Source organism: Anolis carolinensis, chromosome 4 (genome assembly GCF_035594765.1).
Source record: "Anolis carolinensis isolate JA03-04 chromosome 4, rAnoCar3.1.pri, whole genome shotgun sequence".
In the NCBI taxonomy this organism is placed as follows: Eukaryota; Metazoa; Chordata; class Lepidosauria; order Squamata; family Dactyloidae; genus Anolis; species Anolis carolinensis.
Window position 1 is genome coordinate 92,013,695 of NC_085844.1, and position 17,110 is coordinate 92,030,804.

The 17,110-nt window shown below is 38.0% G+C and overlaps 1 protein-coding gene and 1 non-coding gene across 3 annotated transcripts in view; both read left to right on the forward strand.

The window, feature by feature from the left end:
* Nucleotides 1-17,110, forward strand: part of nr5a2 (nuclear receptor subfamily 5 group A member 2) — a 158,201-nt gene that overhangs the window by 26,995 nt on the left and 114,096 nt on the right. For both annotated transcript variants that reach the window (XM_008115022.3, XM_008115020.3), the window contains exons 2-4: nucleotides 620-738; nucleotides 3,162-3,303; nucleotides 10,032-10,681. In XM_008115022.3, coding sequence (XP_008113229.2) covers nucleotides 620-738; nucleotides 3,162-3,303; nucleotides 10,032-10,681 — 911 coding nt within the window. The remainder of the gene's footprint in view (nucleotides 1-619; nucleotides 739-3,161; nucleotides 3,304-10,031; nucleotides 10,682-17,110) is intronic.
* Nucleotides 9,192-9,289, forward strand: mir5449 (microRNA mir-5449). The gene has a single exon (NR_130049.1). It is a non-coding gene; the product is annotated as a microRNA mir-5449 (primary transcript).

A 17,110-nucleotide genomic window follows, 5' to 3' on the forward strand; every position in this document is an offset into this window, starting at 1 on the left:
CAAACGAAATTGGGCATTTGGAATCAAGCAAATGGGAATGTTATATTTTGTTTGTTTGCTTGCTTGTTTTGGGAGGAAAGGATAAATTGAGACACTTGTTTTCAATACCATCACTGCGTGAAACCATGTAGGGATGCAGTCTCTATGGCACATTGATTTGGAGCATGTTGCCTTGCAATGGGGCTGATTTCTGAGCAGAGGTTTGGAGGAAAGAAACAGAAGGGCAATATTTTATTTTAGGGAAGATATTGTTAGGTTTTTAACCCCTCAACCGAGGGAGGCACATTCAAGAGGACTATTTTGGGGAGTTTATTTGGCAGACTTTTTTCTCATAAACTGATTCTGAAAAAGAGAAGTTCTTAGTCTTGTATAAAGTTGAACTATCCATTACATATGAGTTCTTCTTTAATGTTGCTATTGAGTACAAATATTTCACTTTGAATGTTTAAAAGGGGGAAATTTATTTATAATACATTTATTATTATTATTATTATTATTATTATTATTATTATTAATCACAACCAAAAACTACCCTGGAACTCAAACATCTGACTCATGAATCCAAGTTGATAATATCATGATTTGCATTGAGTATTTCATTTTTCCCCCCATTTTTCAGTGTCTCAGTTTAAAATGGTGAATTATTCCTATGATGAAGATCTCGAAGAACTGTGTCCAGTCTGTGGAGATAAAGTCTCTGGATATCACTATGGACTCCTTACCTGTGAAAGCTGCAAGGTTTGCTTTCTGATTCTTTTTCATGGTGGATGTTTTCAGTGTATTTTAAAAGTTCCTTCTTGTAAGGTTGACGTTTTGCTAAAGTACAGGAAACTTTTCCCACTTGTGACCCCTTTTCTTCTTGATAGATTTGTACATGACTTTGAGTATATAGATATATAAAATCAGTATGAAAATCAAATATTTACTGAGAATCATAAACCAGGCTGCTAAACAGGATGATTTTTTCTGAAGTGTTTTCTGCAGAGTAAGCACTGCACATTGTTGCTAACAGATTCCTGTAAATGTCTAGGTGGCATTCAGTAGTGCAAAATCTTTTGGGATTGAGTAAAAAGGACTCCATTTGAGGTAGTGACCCACAATTTAAGAAGCAGTGTTTTTGTTTTAGACAAGTGGAAGGAAAGCTCTGGATAGGGTGGCTATATTTACTGCCTTTAAATATTTAGTTGTTGCAAAATGATGTAGTTGTCGAGGGGCTTTCGTTCCCAGCTGTCCTCTATATTGATTTTAGTTGATTTATCTACATTGAGTATTATTGTTCCTGTATCTTGTTCCTGATAAATTTCAGGGTGACAGTATTGAAGGCAACTGTTTCAAGTTTCTCATTTTTCAGGGTACACATGTAAATTTCCTTTGTCATTCTTCCTGTGCATGTGTGTGTGTGCGTGTGTGTATGCACACCCATGCACAGCATTTTTCTGTCAGTATTTATAAGGAGGGTGATCAAGTGGAAATCGATTCAATGATTTTTAAACAGCATACATCAATATGAAGGATATCTTTGCGCATGCATTTTATTTTGATGCATATGTGCCCGGAGGGTCAAAATTATATGTACATTGAAAATTATTGGCCGATACCTTACAACTAGCCAGCAAAGTCAGCCACGGTGTTTTATTTGGAACAGCTTAAAAGAATATTATATTCTTTTTTATCACTGTGTGCTGCTTTCAGTCCCACCCATGGAAGAAAAGCAGAATAAAAATGAAGAAATAATAATAATAATAATAATAATAATAATAATAATTCTGAATGAAATGTGCTAGTGATATGAACATTAAAATGTTAACAAAGTGGATTGTGTAGCTCTCTGTACTGAAGCAACAGAATGGAATGTGTTTAAACCCATGCGCAATTTAAGAACTGTCTACAAACATAATTGCAATAGTAAATAGTTCTTATGAATATTTACTCAATAGAAAGCCCAGCTAAGTTCAATGCATGCAGCACACTCTCAAGTGTGTCTACGCCAAAATAAGACTTCCATGTTCAACAGGAATCACTTCCAAATAACACTATGTAACACGATTTTTGTTCCTGGAATATACATGTCATTTCTTTATTGTTTATATCATAAAAACATGGGAAAAGTTTTTTCAACTACAAAAATTTTGTTTTTGTGGGACATCCTGCAGCACATTTTGCTCTAGTTTTTCAATGAATATCTTGTAGCCTTGACCAAGTCACCATAGTTTGTGGCAAAAACAAAGTTTATAGAATTTAACAACTACTTTCAAAGTAACTGCCACACAATTAAACAGAAAAGAACACTTTCAAACCAGGAACAGATTTTTTTTTGGTATCTATGATTATCATTAGTGGTAGGCAGGATAGTAACATACATGGCACCATCAGTCTGAAAATCAGTAGTTTTCTTTAAATAAAAGAAAACTTTCAGAAAACTTTAATAAAATTTCAGAACAGTCTCAGGTACAAGATCTTTATATTTTAAATGTAATTAGTGTTCGAACAGGAGATAACAGAGAGGAGGCGTAGAAGATGAAGCCAACATATCACTATTGAATAGGGCAACCAGGGTACAAACAGACGGACAGAGGAGGAATGACTATTTTTTTCCCAGTAGGTATAAAAACCCTAACAAAATTATGTTCATGCCATAATATATTTGTAAGACTTCATAAAGTTGTCAACACACTTTTTACTGATTTTTATGTAGTTTGGTTTTATTAAATATGAGGTTGAGAAAGGCATAGCATCAGAATTGGCACTGATCTTACGGGCATGTGTGGCATTTTTCTTTCATCTTGTGGGAGCTCTTTTTAAAAATAAAAAATGCATCCTTAAAATGCCAGTAAAGAAATAACTGGAAATCATCTTGTAAAGATTATAGACTAGCAATAGGATACGGAAGTCTCACCACCAACATCCTAAGTAAATCAATAGAAACACTAACCAACCTCAGAAAACAATCTTGGGTTGTTGTTTTTTTTGGCCTGTTAGTATTTTACGAAGAGACTGCAGAATGAAATCTAGAAGGAAAGCTGCCACTTTGAAAATTGGTATTTTGAGATGAGAAAATGGCATTCAGCAAAGGTTTTTTGGAGTGCAAAAGATATACCTGGGAAACAAAAGGGGTTGTCTGTGATATCTATTTTTTATTTTTTTTATTTTAAAAAAAACAGGGATTCTTTAAGCGGACAGTCCAGAACAACAAAAGGTACACTTGCATAGAAAATCAAAGCTGCCAGATTGACAAAACTCAAAGGAAGCGTTGTCCGTATTGTCGGTTTCAGAAATGTCTAAGTGTCGGGATGAAGTTGGAAGGTAAGACATAAACTAACTAATAATAACAACTTGTGTTATGCATATTCTAGAAATGTAACATTGGAATAATGTACACCACAAAGGGAGCTAATCCAGCCTCAGTCCTATTTGGAATGGATCCACTAAAATGAGAAGACTCGTTAACTTAAATCCCATCAATGTCTGACCCAAGCCATAATGTGCAAAATTCTCTTTGTTATTATGTGAACATTATTATTTATGGGTTGCTGTGAGTTTTCTGGGCTGTATAGCCATATTCTGGAAACATTCTCACCTGACGTTTCACCCATATATGAATGCTTCTGGAACACGGCCATACAGCCCAGAAAACTTACAGCAACCCAGTGATTCCAGCCATTAAAGTCTTCGACAACACATTATAATATATACTTTCTGTTATTGAAATTGCTGCCATGTGTTTCTGTATTCTTAGATTATGGTCCATGGAGTTTGACAGACTCTTAGAGTTTATAGAATGATTTTCCTGCCCCTTTCCAAAATGGTGTCACCTATCCCAAATCGACACTGGCAGGTTACAAGTATAATATTACAGTTGCCTGAAGAATGCAGAGCACTGAGCTAACCATAAATAAAACCTATTTTTTAAACAAACAGCATTCAAATGAGAATAGATGTGTTAAATTAATGAGTGGGGTAATAATAACTATCTTGACGGCAACAATTCCAGCCATATCTAAGTGTGTGAAATGAAAAATAGTATTAGAGATCAGTATGTTTCCCATGCACAACTGGCCATTCTTAGTTATCAATGGAATTTGCTCTGCAAGGGAATTCTGCCATTGAGTGGAGTGAGGAATTGTGCAATTGAGCTAATCATTGATGAGACACTCATTCAAAGTATGACTAGCATTTTATAGTTTGATTTTTGCACTCTGTTCTGGAAGAGCTTGACATTTTTATGTATTTTAATTTTATTTTTAAAAAGAAAATTAAAAAGACGATTTCAGATTTTGCAAAATGAAATCACAATGGTATGAGCAGGTTGAACATACAGATTTCCACATTCTTGTCAAGCTAGACAATCTTCTCTTCCCCCTTCGAAACTCTTAGCACTAAAGTTTGTATACATAGCCAGTGGCCATTTTTTAAAAAGTCACAAATACAGGTGAAGAATTGCATTCCCTTGCATTCTTTTACTCCTAGCAAATTACCACTTGAATGGCTGGAAATCTATTATTCATTAAACTTCAGAAGCAAAGTAGCACAAAACAGAAATTCAGGGACATATTACCACCTCTCCCCACTTTTTAAAAAACCTCTCCACTCCTCTAAAGAACCGTTGTTCTCACAAAAGTCATGCCAACATTTTTCAAATTGTAAACTGGCCCCAAGCAGTTGTCCAGTGATATGTTCTAATGCTGGCTAGTAATGCAACTCCATATTTATCATGCGTTTTTGCAGTACTTTATCCGGCAGACTATTCAGTCTTTCCACAGTTTGGTTAAAGTCAGACATAATTTTTGTTTGGAAATGTCGCGCATAATTTTTGATTGGTTTGCAGTGATTTAGATACAAGTAATGGGATTGTAAATCATGTATTTTCATTTAGATGCATGTTCCCAAACACTGTGACGAATTCCACCATTTACTTTGAATATTTAATTGAGTCTTTCTGTTCACTGATATTTAACATGACTATTGTAAATATATACAGTGCAGGAGAGCAAAGCTGAAATGCAGCATAATTTATTTCTAAGTAAACTTGTTTAGGGCTGTATTCTGTATGAGTTGCCTCTTATTAAGGTTTTGGACGTGGATTAGGCTCAATGAACAATATTGTAATACTTCAGTCAATATATAACATAAAGGGGGATTTGATTCATTGGAGGAACAAATTTCAGATAACAAGTGTGATAGTTTCTTTTGGGTACAATCAGCTTTGTTTTTTGAAGCTATCTTGGTGAATGGTACATATCTCTATCTTATCAATGAGTAGGTACTTTTTATTTGCTTCAGTGTAGGCCATCACTCACTTTTTTGAGATTTCAAAAAGGCATACATTTTAGTGTTTTTATCCCAATTTATTAAAATACATTTGATAAAACAATTTCATCTGTTGCTCAGCAAAAGCGAGACATCTAGAGAGGGACCATCTTATTGTCCTATGTATGGATCTACAAACAGTACAACTGCCTAAATACATTGAAGCTACCTGGTTCTATCTAATTTAGAAATCTCAGCAGGGTCAGTTTTGATTATTACTCGGCTCCACCAAAGAAGACCAGATGCTGTGTTCTATATTTCAGTGAAAAGCAATGGCAAACCACATCTGAATAATGCTTGCCTAAGAAAGACTTATTAAATTCATAGTATCACATGAACTGATAGGTAACTTGAAGGCGCGTGTGCACACACAAAGAACACGTCACAACTTAGTGTCTCCGCAAATTGCTTTTTCCAAATATTTCTACAAAAAGGCACCAGCCAGTATTATTTTTAACTCCATAGGATAGTTTCAGACTATACAGTAGTCTATAAATTATAAGACAATGGACTTCAAGGTAATCTTATGAGATGCACGTCTGCTTTCCCAATTAATGCAACTATGGGAGCCAAAATAAGGTGCAGGAATTAGCAAACTGGAAACCCAGTTAAAATATGAGCCAGCCCCCCCCCCCTATGCATATTCTAGAAATGTAACATTCTCCCTTCCTATTGGAGCCCATTGCTGCTCTCAAGGTGACACATACTTTGAGATCAGAGGCAGTTCAACAATGAGGTGAATTAGGCAGTGGCCTGTGGCGCAAAACATATGGGGGCGCAGTCGAGACTGTTTTTTCTGTTGATTTGTTGTAAAACATGATGTTTTGGTGCTTAGTTTGTAAAATCTTAATGTAATTTGATGTTTAATAGGCTTTCCCTTAATCCCTCCTTATTATCCAACATTTTCGCTTATCCAACGCTTTTATTTTTCAGTGATTGGTTTAGGGAGGGGTGCCAAAATTCTGTTCGCCTACACTTGAAAAATACCTAAGGCCGGCTGTGTTTGAGATTGTTGTTTTTGACCAAATTTGGACACATTACTCTTTTGGAATTGCAACTTCCGGGTTGTCCAACCCAGCTAAAACACCCAGATTATCCAACTACCATGCTGACTTGGGAGTTCTGTGAGTTGTAGTTCAAAAATGGGATGTTCTCCAAGCTCTGGTTTCAGGGGACATGAAGGACTGAATTAAGAAATAGAGCCCAGGAGATTCTGGTGGAAGCAAAACATTAGAATGCTAATAGTGACAAAGGTACCCAAGTCATCATCATCATCTGTAAGAGGCAATGTGATATGGTTGAGAGGCAGTTCCATTTCTTAATCAAACAATAATAATTGAAGGAGGAATTTGGTTTGCATTATTGTAGTACAATTTACAGGCAGTCCCTGAGTTACAAACATCCAACTTACATCTGATTCCTAGTTACAAACTAGGATGAGACAACAGGAAGTTAGAGGACATTTACCCCCTAGGAAGGGAAATTCACTCCTGGAAGAATTATCACGGATAAAAAGTTTCTTCACTGAAGCTTTATCATCAATCTTCGTTTCTACAACAACCCATTTTTTCCAATATCCAATTATCACAGGGACAGAAAGTAAAGTGAAATCTTCTGAACAGGGTCACAGACAGCCAAATAAACGTCACACAGGTGTTAACCCATATCTATGCTATCCAAAACCAAAAACATTATTTTGGCTAGAGAAACATTTAAAACGTCCCTGTTCTGACTTACATACAAATTCAGCTTAAGAACAAACCTACAGAACCTATCTTGTTCATAACCCAGGGATTGCCTATATTTCTGACAGTCCTGAAAATATACTCACACAGAAGAATTGGGAGGATGAATGCATCCAATTGTACAAAAGCTCAACAATCAGAAAATTACAAACAATATTTAAGTACATTGGAACAGCACGAAAAGGAGTGGTGCATATTGTATAACTGTCGCTGGTTAATAAATTGTCCCAGCCAGTTTAAGGGCCAACAGTAAGCCACCACTGGGGTGTTTGTCACAATCCTTTTTATTTGCCATTATTAAATATTGTCTCGCTCTCCCTCTGCCATTATCCCAGAAACCAACTTCCCTTCCTTATCAGCAGAGCAGGAAGAATAGTGTGCTCCCATAGTTGTAAACGCTCCTGACATTTATATGCATGTTACTTCAATGGTGATACATGATCCTAAATCCGAGTCCATAAATTACAGTTTAAGCTCAAATCATTAATTGTTAACACCTCTTTATGATAATGTATGGCTCTCTGTGTACCTAGGAATGCCTAATACATTTTTAATGGCAGGCTAATCCTTAAGATAAAAGCTTAGGAACGTCACCTCCGGCCATCTCAGCGTGTCACCAAGCTGTCAAAGGGCCTTCTTGCCATCCAATTGCCAGTGGGAAGGATAGGCAGAGTGAGACCTGCTTAAAATATGCTTTTGTGACATGTTGTTCCAACAAAGACCACAAGACAGCTGTTTGGGGGGGGGGAGCATTTCTGTGACTCTTTTCCAAGCTTAATTGTATTGTGTGCTGAAGGGCATTCACAGTTGCATCTTTAGAGTGAGTGGCACCTGGCTGCCTATGGCTTATCTGGAAATGACTCCAGAAGCTGGAGTAGTGGGGTGAGGGGGAAAACCCAAAGGATGTCTGAAGTGCTTGTAGTCCACAACTAAAGGGCATGAATGGAATTGTCGTTATGCATCAAGACACTTCCAATTTATTGCAACCAGGTCCTGGGGTCTTCTTGGCAGGATTTGTTCAGGGTTTCCCATTGCCTTCTACTGAGGGAGTGTGACTCGTCACACATGAGTTTCCATGGTTTAGCAAGGATCCAAACTCTGCTGTACAGTGGTCCAGCACAGAAATCACTATGCAACACTAACCCTCAGTAATAGTGTTATAGCTGATTCATTCCCTCATCTGGAAGATCTGTAAAATCATTGTTTTCAAAACAGCACAGGAACCAGAATTTAGGAAGCAATCTAATATAGTGTCCCTTAAGTAGTCTGAATTCTGTGCCAAAAAAAGGTTGTGAAGCTTTGTTAAACGCGGTGCTTAAAAACATGAGATCTAACAAAGCATTCCAGTTTAATCAGTTTGGGATCCTTTTGACATTAGTGAAGGATTCGTAGTTTGTTTGAACTGGACTGAATGTATACTTCAGTATGGTGAACTTTGGTAAAATCATGCCCTATAATATCACTCTCGCCTGCCTCTAGGAGGTAAAATATATTTAGATCAAGTACAATTACAGGAAAGAAGCTGATACGTTCATATAACACTATTGCATTGCCATACTATTTTACAATGTATGCATGCCTGCCTATATTGGTATATATGTGTGTGTATGGATGTTCAAACATGGATGTTCAAACAGGCTTTTGACCTTGAGTAGGCTGAATGGGCCCATATGCAGTTGACACTTCGTGATTTGATGGCAGCTAGTTTCATCTACTGTTGTTTGTAAAATTGTATTATTTTGATTTTATGCTATATGTGCTGACAGGGGTTGTTGTTATAATTTTATGTGACTTGTTTTATACTTACATGCTATTTTTGCCTGCTGTATGTTATATGTGCACCCTAAAGTGCCTTTGTAAGCTGGCCCGAGTTCCTTCGGGGAGAGGGTGGTGGGATATAAACAAAGTTTATATATACTGTAGGTGTGTGTATATATGTGTGTGTGTGTGTGTGTGTGTGTGTGTGTGTGTGTGTGTGTGTATCACACACACACATATGGTCATCCCTTCACATTTCAGTTTTGGCTTTTGTGAATTTGATTATTCATGAATTTGATTTCAAAATGTTCTTTTTAGGAATCTCTTAAGTCCTCTAGTGTAACTATATCGTCAACTTTCTCCAATCATCCTGGAAGACCTCTCTAGGAATCTTTAGATCTTCCGGTGCAATTTTATGGTCAGCATCCAATTAAAGTTGTCCATAGGGTTATGCTGGGAGACCTAGAAATTCCTATACAGCAGTGGTTCTCAACCTGGGGTCCCCAGATGTTTTTGGCCTTCAACTTCCAGAAATCCTAACAGCTGGTAAACTGTAATAAAAGGTGTTCCATGATTGGAAGGCAATGCATGTTCTAGTTCAGTGGTTCCCAACCCTTGGTCTTCCAGGTGTTTTGGACTTCAGCTCCCAGAAAGCCAGCTTACCAGCTATTATGAATTGTGGAAGCTGAAGTCCAAAACACCTAGAGGACCAAAGGTTGGGAACCACTGCTCTAGTTGAAAAGCTAGATTAAGGAATACTTCCCAAGTACTGGGAACTACTAGCCCAAGAAAGTGAGAACCAGTGTGATGTAGTGGTTAGGGTGTTATAGTGGGATTTGGAAGTTGGGAGCTCCAGTCTTTGCTGAGCCATAAGGATTATTTTGTGATCTTGCATCATTCTCTCAGTCCAGTTTACCTCACATGGTTCTTTTGAAGACAAAGGCTGAATCTACACATCCATATAGTGCAATTCAGTGCAATTAAAACTGTATTATATGAATCTACATTAACCATATAATGCAGTTTGGATCTGCATTATTTGGCAGTGTAGATACAGCCAAAGTTAGAAGAGCCATGTGTGCCGTTTTGACTTCACTGAGATATTCCATCTTAAAGGTGAAAATTTTTAAATGAGTACTTTCTCATTTTTAAATGAGTACGTTTCTTTCACAACCACAATTATAACATCTTTTTCTTTTTTGTTACCTTCACTTTCAACAGCTGTGAGGGCTGACCGAATGCGTGGGGGTCGAAACAAGTTTGGACCAATGTACAAGAGAGACAGGGCACTGAAGCAGCAGAAGAAAGCTCTTATTCGAGCAAATGGACTCAAGTTGGAAGCCATGACTCAGGTAATCCAAGCGATGCCCACTGACCTAACCATCTCTTCGGCCATCCAGAATATACATTCTGCCTCCAAAGGCCTACCTCTCAACCATACAGCCTTGCCTCCTGCAGACTATGACCGGAGTCCCTTTGTCACTTCTCCTATTAGCATGGCCATGCCACCACATGGCAGCCTCCAAGGTTACCAGCCCTACGGTCACTTTCCAAGCCGTGCTATCAAGTCTGAGTACCCTGATCCTTACACTAGCTCCCCAGAGTCCATCATGGGCTATTCTTACATGGATGGTTACCATCAGACAAGCTCACCAGCAAGTATTCCTCATTTGATCTTGGAACTCTTGAAGTGTGAGCCAGATGAGCCGCAGGTCCAGGGAAAGATCATGGCATACTTGCAGCAAGAACAAGCCAACCGAAGCAAGCATGAAAAGCTCAATACCTTTGGGCTGATGTGTAAAATGGCTGACCAAACCCTCTTCTCAATTGTCGAATGGGCCAGGAGTAGCATTTTCTTCAGAGAACTTAAGGTATGTTATACAGTTGCTTTTTCATATGGCATGTTTATGAACTTTATAATTTAATTCTTAATAGTTGGACTACACAGTTTGTCTTTTTTCTCAAAACAACTTATGATCAGACTGTTCTTTGATCAAAAGTCACCATCATCCCACAAGAATGAAAAGTGCACTTGTCCTGCTAGTCATCATCTTCTTGTAAATGAGCAATAACAGAAAGTAGGGTCCCTGCCCTATAAATCTGTGGTTCAAAACTTCAAAAATAGGAGACCCTTGAGAACTGTACTAAGGTTTTCCTTATGTGGTTGATCTTACAGAGGTGATTGTAGACAGCTGTCTAGGACAGCAGTGTTGGGAATAGGTAAGAAGGTTTTCTGGAATAAAAGGGACTTTCCTTTTTCAGACCTGTATGTACTCCTCAGAAACTGCAGGGGGATGATGTGGGAGAAGAGTAGGTTACTGAAATACAGAAACAGCCAGGGTGGGACTTCTCATTAAACAGTATGAGGCAGTTGTTTCAGGAAGCAAACTGAGCCGTGGGGGGGGGGGGAGAGTGGGGAGGAGCAGAGAACAGTTGCCAGTATTTAAAGACAGAATTCTGCTATACAGCCTGTTATGGACTCCTAAGGTAGGCTGTTACTCTCATGTTCAATTGGGGATACTCTACTATCAACAGTGTGAAGAACAACACCCAGCTTCAGCTGCCAATACTAAGCGTGGAACTGGGGGGGGGGGGGGGCAAATTATCATGGAATGAGCTCTCAAAGTGGAAAGTGGATCAAGTAAATGAAAGGACTGTATATCCAGAAGAAGAAGTGGCCATGATTACCTTGTTGTTTGATGTGTGATATGAGTGGCAACCACTTTGTCACTAGACAGTCAGCTCATTGAAGGAAAATTTTGTTTGGGGGGAAGGGTATAAAGTGTTCACTTAATATGCCATTATCATTTTTAAAACCAGGCAGAATTTGGATTTCAGACCTTTAGGTTGCAGCATAAGATAGGATCTACAGATATAGTACCCAATTGTCTAAGGCTGTCCTCTCTTGTAGATCTGCAAATATGTGAACTAGAGGAGCATTCTTTTGTTTACTGTTACATTGGTTGAGATTCTATGTGCTCTTTGGCAACTTGTAGATTTGTAATGGATGTGCTGAAGAGAGCATCATAGTGTGACCATAGGTATAATTTACACATGACAGAAGAACTGATGGTATGACATTGCAAAAACATTCCTTTCTAGACTTTTAAATCAATATGTCCCTGACTGGCTACTAAAGAGCATGCACAAATCATGGACTTCATGTGCAGTAAACTCCACATTTCTATACAGTTTAGAAATAGCTACTGACAGAACCCATCACACGATTCACGCTCGTTCATGCGTTTCTAGTCTTTTGCCATTTCTAAAGTGTGGTTTTTTCCCCAGTGATTTAGAACTCAATTGGCAATCAACTTCATTTTCCATTCCCCACGTAGAGATGGGCAAAAACGGCAAATTTAACGAGTGATCGGAATCTCCGTTGTCCGATTATAAACAGAACGATGATGTTGTACTGGAGGGAGGAGCCAAGATGGGTGGTATTGATTCCTTTTTTCCCGCCATTACCATTTTGGAACCATGGAGGAAGGAACAGTAATTTATTTATTTTGTTCTGTCAATTTTTTGCTCACAAAGAGAAGAAATCCTGTCGACTTTTCAATAAAAAGAAAGTGGGGAAGGGGACAGTGGAAGGAGAAATCTCTCTCTCATGTGATGAGAAGGCAAATGGGTAATTTGTAAAGAAAGCAGAATAGCAGAAAATGTGTGATAGGGGTAGGAAAATCATTTATTTAATTTCCAAATGGGGTGTTGCTAAGCTTAAGGGTAAAACTACAGTCCCCAATGCTTTAACAATAGTGTGGGATGAAGTCCCGTGTGTGTGTGTGTGTGTGTGTGTGTGTGTCCAGAGGAGTAAGCAAATAAAGAGATCAGGAAAACTGTAAACTTGAATCTACTCAGAGTAAGATAGCTGCTGCAGGCAACAGTTATTGAGAGGATGCTATTTACATGCCAATGTTAAAGTAAAATTCATATATCCATCTATTTATCTTCTATACAGTGAACTAGAAGGAGACACCTTCTTGTCCTTTATCTTGGGAAACAAATAGTCTTAGGCCAACCCTGTTCAATTTACTTATATGTGATGATTTCAAGAATGGATTTACTGCAACGAAATCATAGAATTCAGGTATTCCTGGATGGTGGAAATAGTATGGAATTGGGTGGCTATATTCTGAGGAATGTAAAAAAATGAAATAGGCAAAGCACTGTTTTTCCATTCCACTAAGACATAACAAGAAACCCTGGGTTTAACAAGGGAAGGGAAATTTTTTATCAGTTGGGAGGACTAGTTGTGTGAGCTATTCATCAGTGGAACCAGGTGACACTAGATGACGTAGAATGTTCCTTCTGAGAAAGTTTCGTTGAAAGTTGTAAAAGTATCTGTCAGAACTCCTCTACATATAATACAGTCTGATTCAGAATAAAAGACTCAACGTGATCCTTTGGAATTCTTTTGACTCTCAGAGTCCTCCATTGCAAATTGTGAACAAGGTAGTACTTTTATGGCCATTAGGCAGACTGAGGTATAGCTACGTCTGCTGAAATATCTTCTTCCACAGAACTATGCAATGTGCAGGCATCTCATCCCCTTTTAGTGCCACTCCATTTGGTTATCTTCTGTTTCACCATTGGTATGATATGAGTGAATTGATTTTTGTCTTCATACCACCTTGTCTCTTCCTGAACACCCAGCAGCTATGTTGCCTCAAATGTTGCCTCAGCCTGGACATATCATAGCCATCAACTCTGGTTATGGGAAGGAAGTTGAGATTTCTTCTGCAACTACTGTTGTAGAATTTCTCAAGAAACCAAAACTTTTCTGTATTAGTACTGCAGAAAAAGGTGGTAATTTTAAGCTAAACTCACTGTAGAGAAAAGACTTTCCACATGCTACAACATCACTGCTACATTATTACAGATAAAGTACAAGAAGCCATGAAAGAAAGCAGGACAGTAGATTGTAAGTTTCCAGGAGAATTCCTAACACATGAACTTAAGGTAACAATATAACAATCATGCTGGGCTAACCATACATTTGGTGTTGTCAATAGAGGGATGGCAAACTGTTGGCGGACCCAACCTATGTTGCCTGGAGTTCCATGGGGAAAAGTAGATCTAAATGGAATGAATGAGTGGGATTTGCACTTCTGCAGGAAAATGTTACATTATGGGTTGCTCCATTTCAAGATGCCAGCCATATCTTTCTCAGGTTACTCCATTCCATCTTCCCATTTTCCATTGCCTCCAAAGAGTCAGGCAACATTCTGCAAAGAATGAACATGCTTGGTCATAACTGGAATGTTTGAGGTTTCACTAAGGACCTTATCACATGAGGAAATACTCCATTTCTGAGACTGTTTGAAAATGATTTTGAACGAGTCCCATCGTATGACGTTTGCCCTATCCCATCATTATTCCATCAGAATCCGTCTACAAAGCATCACAGAAGCAAATTATTTACAGATGGATTCTTCCATTGCTGAAGCACTCTTTTTGTGTATTATAGAAAAATCTGTATGCATCCCATCAGCAACGATACTTTTTAAATGGTCAGAGAGTGATGTAGGGGATTTTTGAATGGATTGGGAGGAGCCAGCCTTCCGAGGCACAATGAGTCAAAGCGCAGTATTTTCAAATCATAAGAATCGTAATAACAAGGTGTGATGTGGAGCGTATGCATCCATCTCAATACAGTATGCATACAGTCGTTTAAAAATATGGGATGCATACTGATATATCGCAATGCGATAAGGCCACATGTGTGCTGGTTCTATCCATTTTATGTGAACAGTGTTGTTTTGAGCCCATAATGATCTACACTTAGCAAATTCATTCTTCATTATTACATAGGATAATCCCATGAAGGTCTGGTTTCAAAAGGGCTAGTGAAATGAAGGTTAATGGATTGTTTTCTCTTGATTTTAGCGGGTTCAAAGTACACAAAGTAATACAAATATTCTAGCAAATATTGAATTCACATGGCCTATGAAAGAGGATCCAAATGATGGTGTTTCCAAATTTATTTTGCAAAGCCATGCACAAAAGATGATGGTTTTATTTAATGCTACCAATTGAAGGATGGACTGTAGGCTGTAGCTTTCCTCATTGTAAACACTGGAGATATAATCACTATGATACCATCACTATGATATTACACAACACTATGAAACCAAAATTGGTGGGGAAATCCTGGTTTGAAAGTATTATTTCCTGTTTAATTGTGTAGTACTTACAGTATTCCGACAGTAGTTGTTATACTTCAGAAGCCTCATTTTTGTAGCTGCCACAAACTATGCTGAATTGGTTGAGATTCTATAAGATACTCATTGAAAAACTATAGCAAAAATGTGTTGCAGGTAGCAAACTTTGTCCACATTTTTTATAATAGAACCAATTAGGAAATGACATTTATAACCCAGGAACAAAAATCATGTTACATAGTATAATCAATGTCAAGTGAGAAGCCAGAAGGCAGCTGTCTGGAGCACAATCCATTCCAATGAATGTGCCATTCCAAATAAAGTAGGGACACAACCTAGAAGTAGTTCCATAAGACTGTAGATGTGTGTTAATGTACAAATGGTCTTATGAAACTGCTTCCAGGTTGTGTCCCTACTTTATTTGCTCCTGAAACACTTCAGTCAGGATGTATTGTGCTAATGAAACCTTTTTGCTCACGGTTACACCATCAGATGAACATGGGAAATAGTTGTGTGGAATAAATGTTGTGAGTGTGTCCAACTTGTAAAAGTCCTCAGGGGCATATTTCTAGAAGCAGAAAGCAGGGATGCATGTGCTGTGGTTTTGATCAGAACATCCCATTTGAACAATCGTGCCTAAATTCTGCAGAATTATATCCCAGTGTAGCGCCAAAAGAGGTCTCTGAAGTGGATGACATATAAAACAAAACAAAACAAGAAAATTGTTTTTGCCCTCAGGCTTACAGTTGTTTAAACATACACAAACAGAAACACAAAAGGAAATGGGGATTGTGAGTAGGGAAGAAACATAGTTCAGTAACAAGTTCTTAATATGATGTGGCTCATATAATGTAGGCAATCCACATGCATCATTAGCTAATGGCATTAACAGCTTGAATGTATTTGAAAGAGGCACCTGTGGCAATGCAAGCCAGCAGAAGCTTGATCTGCATAGCAAACATTTCTTCTTCAAAACAGAATTGATAAAAGAATACTGTTGAGAAGGAACAATATTAATGATAAATAGCTGTGCCCATACATATCTGTCTGTATGATTATTCAACATGCTTTTCATTATCAATGCATTTTGCACTATTTTATGTGGTGCCTAGAGAAAGCATTTTTATGTCTTTTAAAGGGTTTGCTTTTTTACTGTTATTTTCTGTGACACGGTTTTACTACCTATTCTTGTTTTTTGATTTTATTATATTTCTAAAAATATTATGTCTGGAAGGCATGGCTGAAAAACAGATAACAAATGTTTTAAACAAATAAGATATTGATATAGATGGCAACTCATAGCACAGTAATGTGTTTCCAAAAGCTTTTCTCTCCATGGAGGCATCAGACTGTGAAACTCTCACTGGTGAGAATGTTGATGCCAAACCTATGGGATAGGTGGCAGAGGGACCCTTTAACACTACACAGTTGTAGCACTATGATTCACTTTAAATGAAAATGGCTGGACCCTATGGAATTCTGGGGTCTGTGGTTTGGTGAGGCACCAAATCTCTCTGGATGAGGAGTCAAAAAGTTGCCCCTCCCCCCTTTTGCTAATGTACTGTCATGTCCACCAGTGTGGCACTGGCTCATACTAATTATCTACACCTTGTTGAAGCGTGAGTCTCTACACCAGTGGTTCTCAACCTGGGATCCCAAGATTGTTTTTGGTTTTCAACTCCAAGAAATCCTAACAGCTGGCAAACTGGCTGGGATTTCTGGGTGTCATGGGCCAAAAACATCTGAGGACCCCAAGTTGAGAACCACTGCTCTACACTGTTGGAAATTAATGCAATCTGACACCACTTTCACTACCATGGCTCAATGCTATGGAATCATGAGAGTTGTAGTCCTACAAATAATAATAATAATAATAATAATAATAATAATAATAATAATAATAATAATAATAATTTTATTTTTATACCCCTCCTCCATCTTTCAGGGCGGCTAATATGGGGCCAAACTCAGATAGTCACAGTAAAACAAAATCTTTAGCCATTTCTTCCAAACTACAGCTCTCAATATTTCATAGCATTGTGCCATAGCAGTTAAAGTGGTGTCAAACTGCATTCATTACGCAGTGTAGATGCACCCCAAAATATATTCTGTACTTGGTTAGACTTAACATTGGCT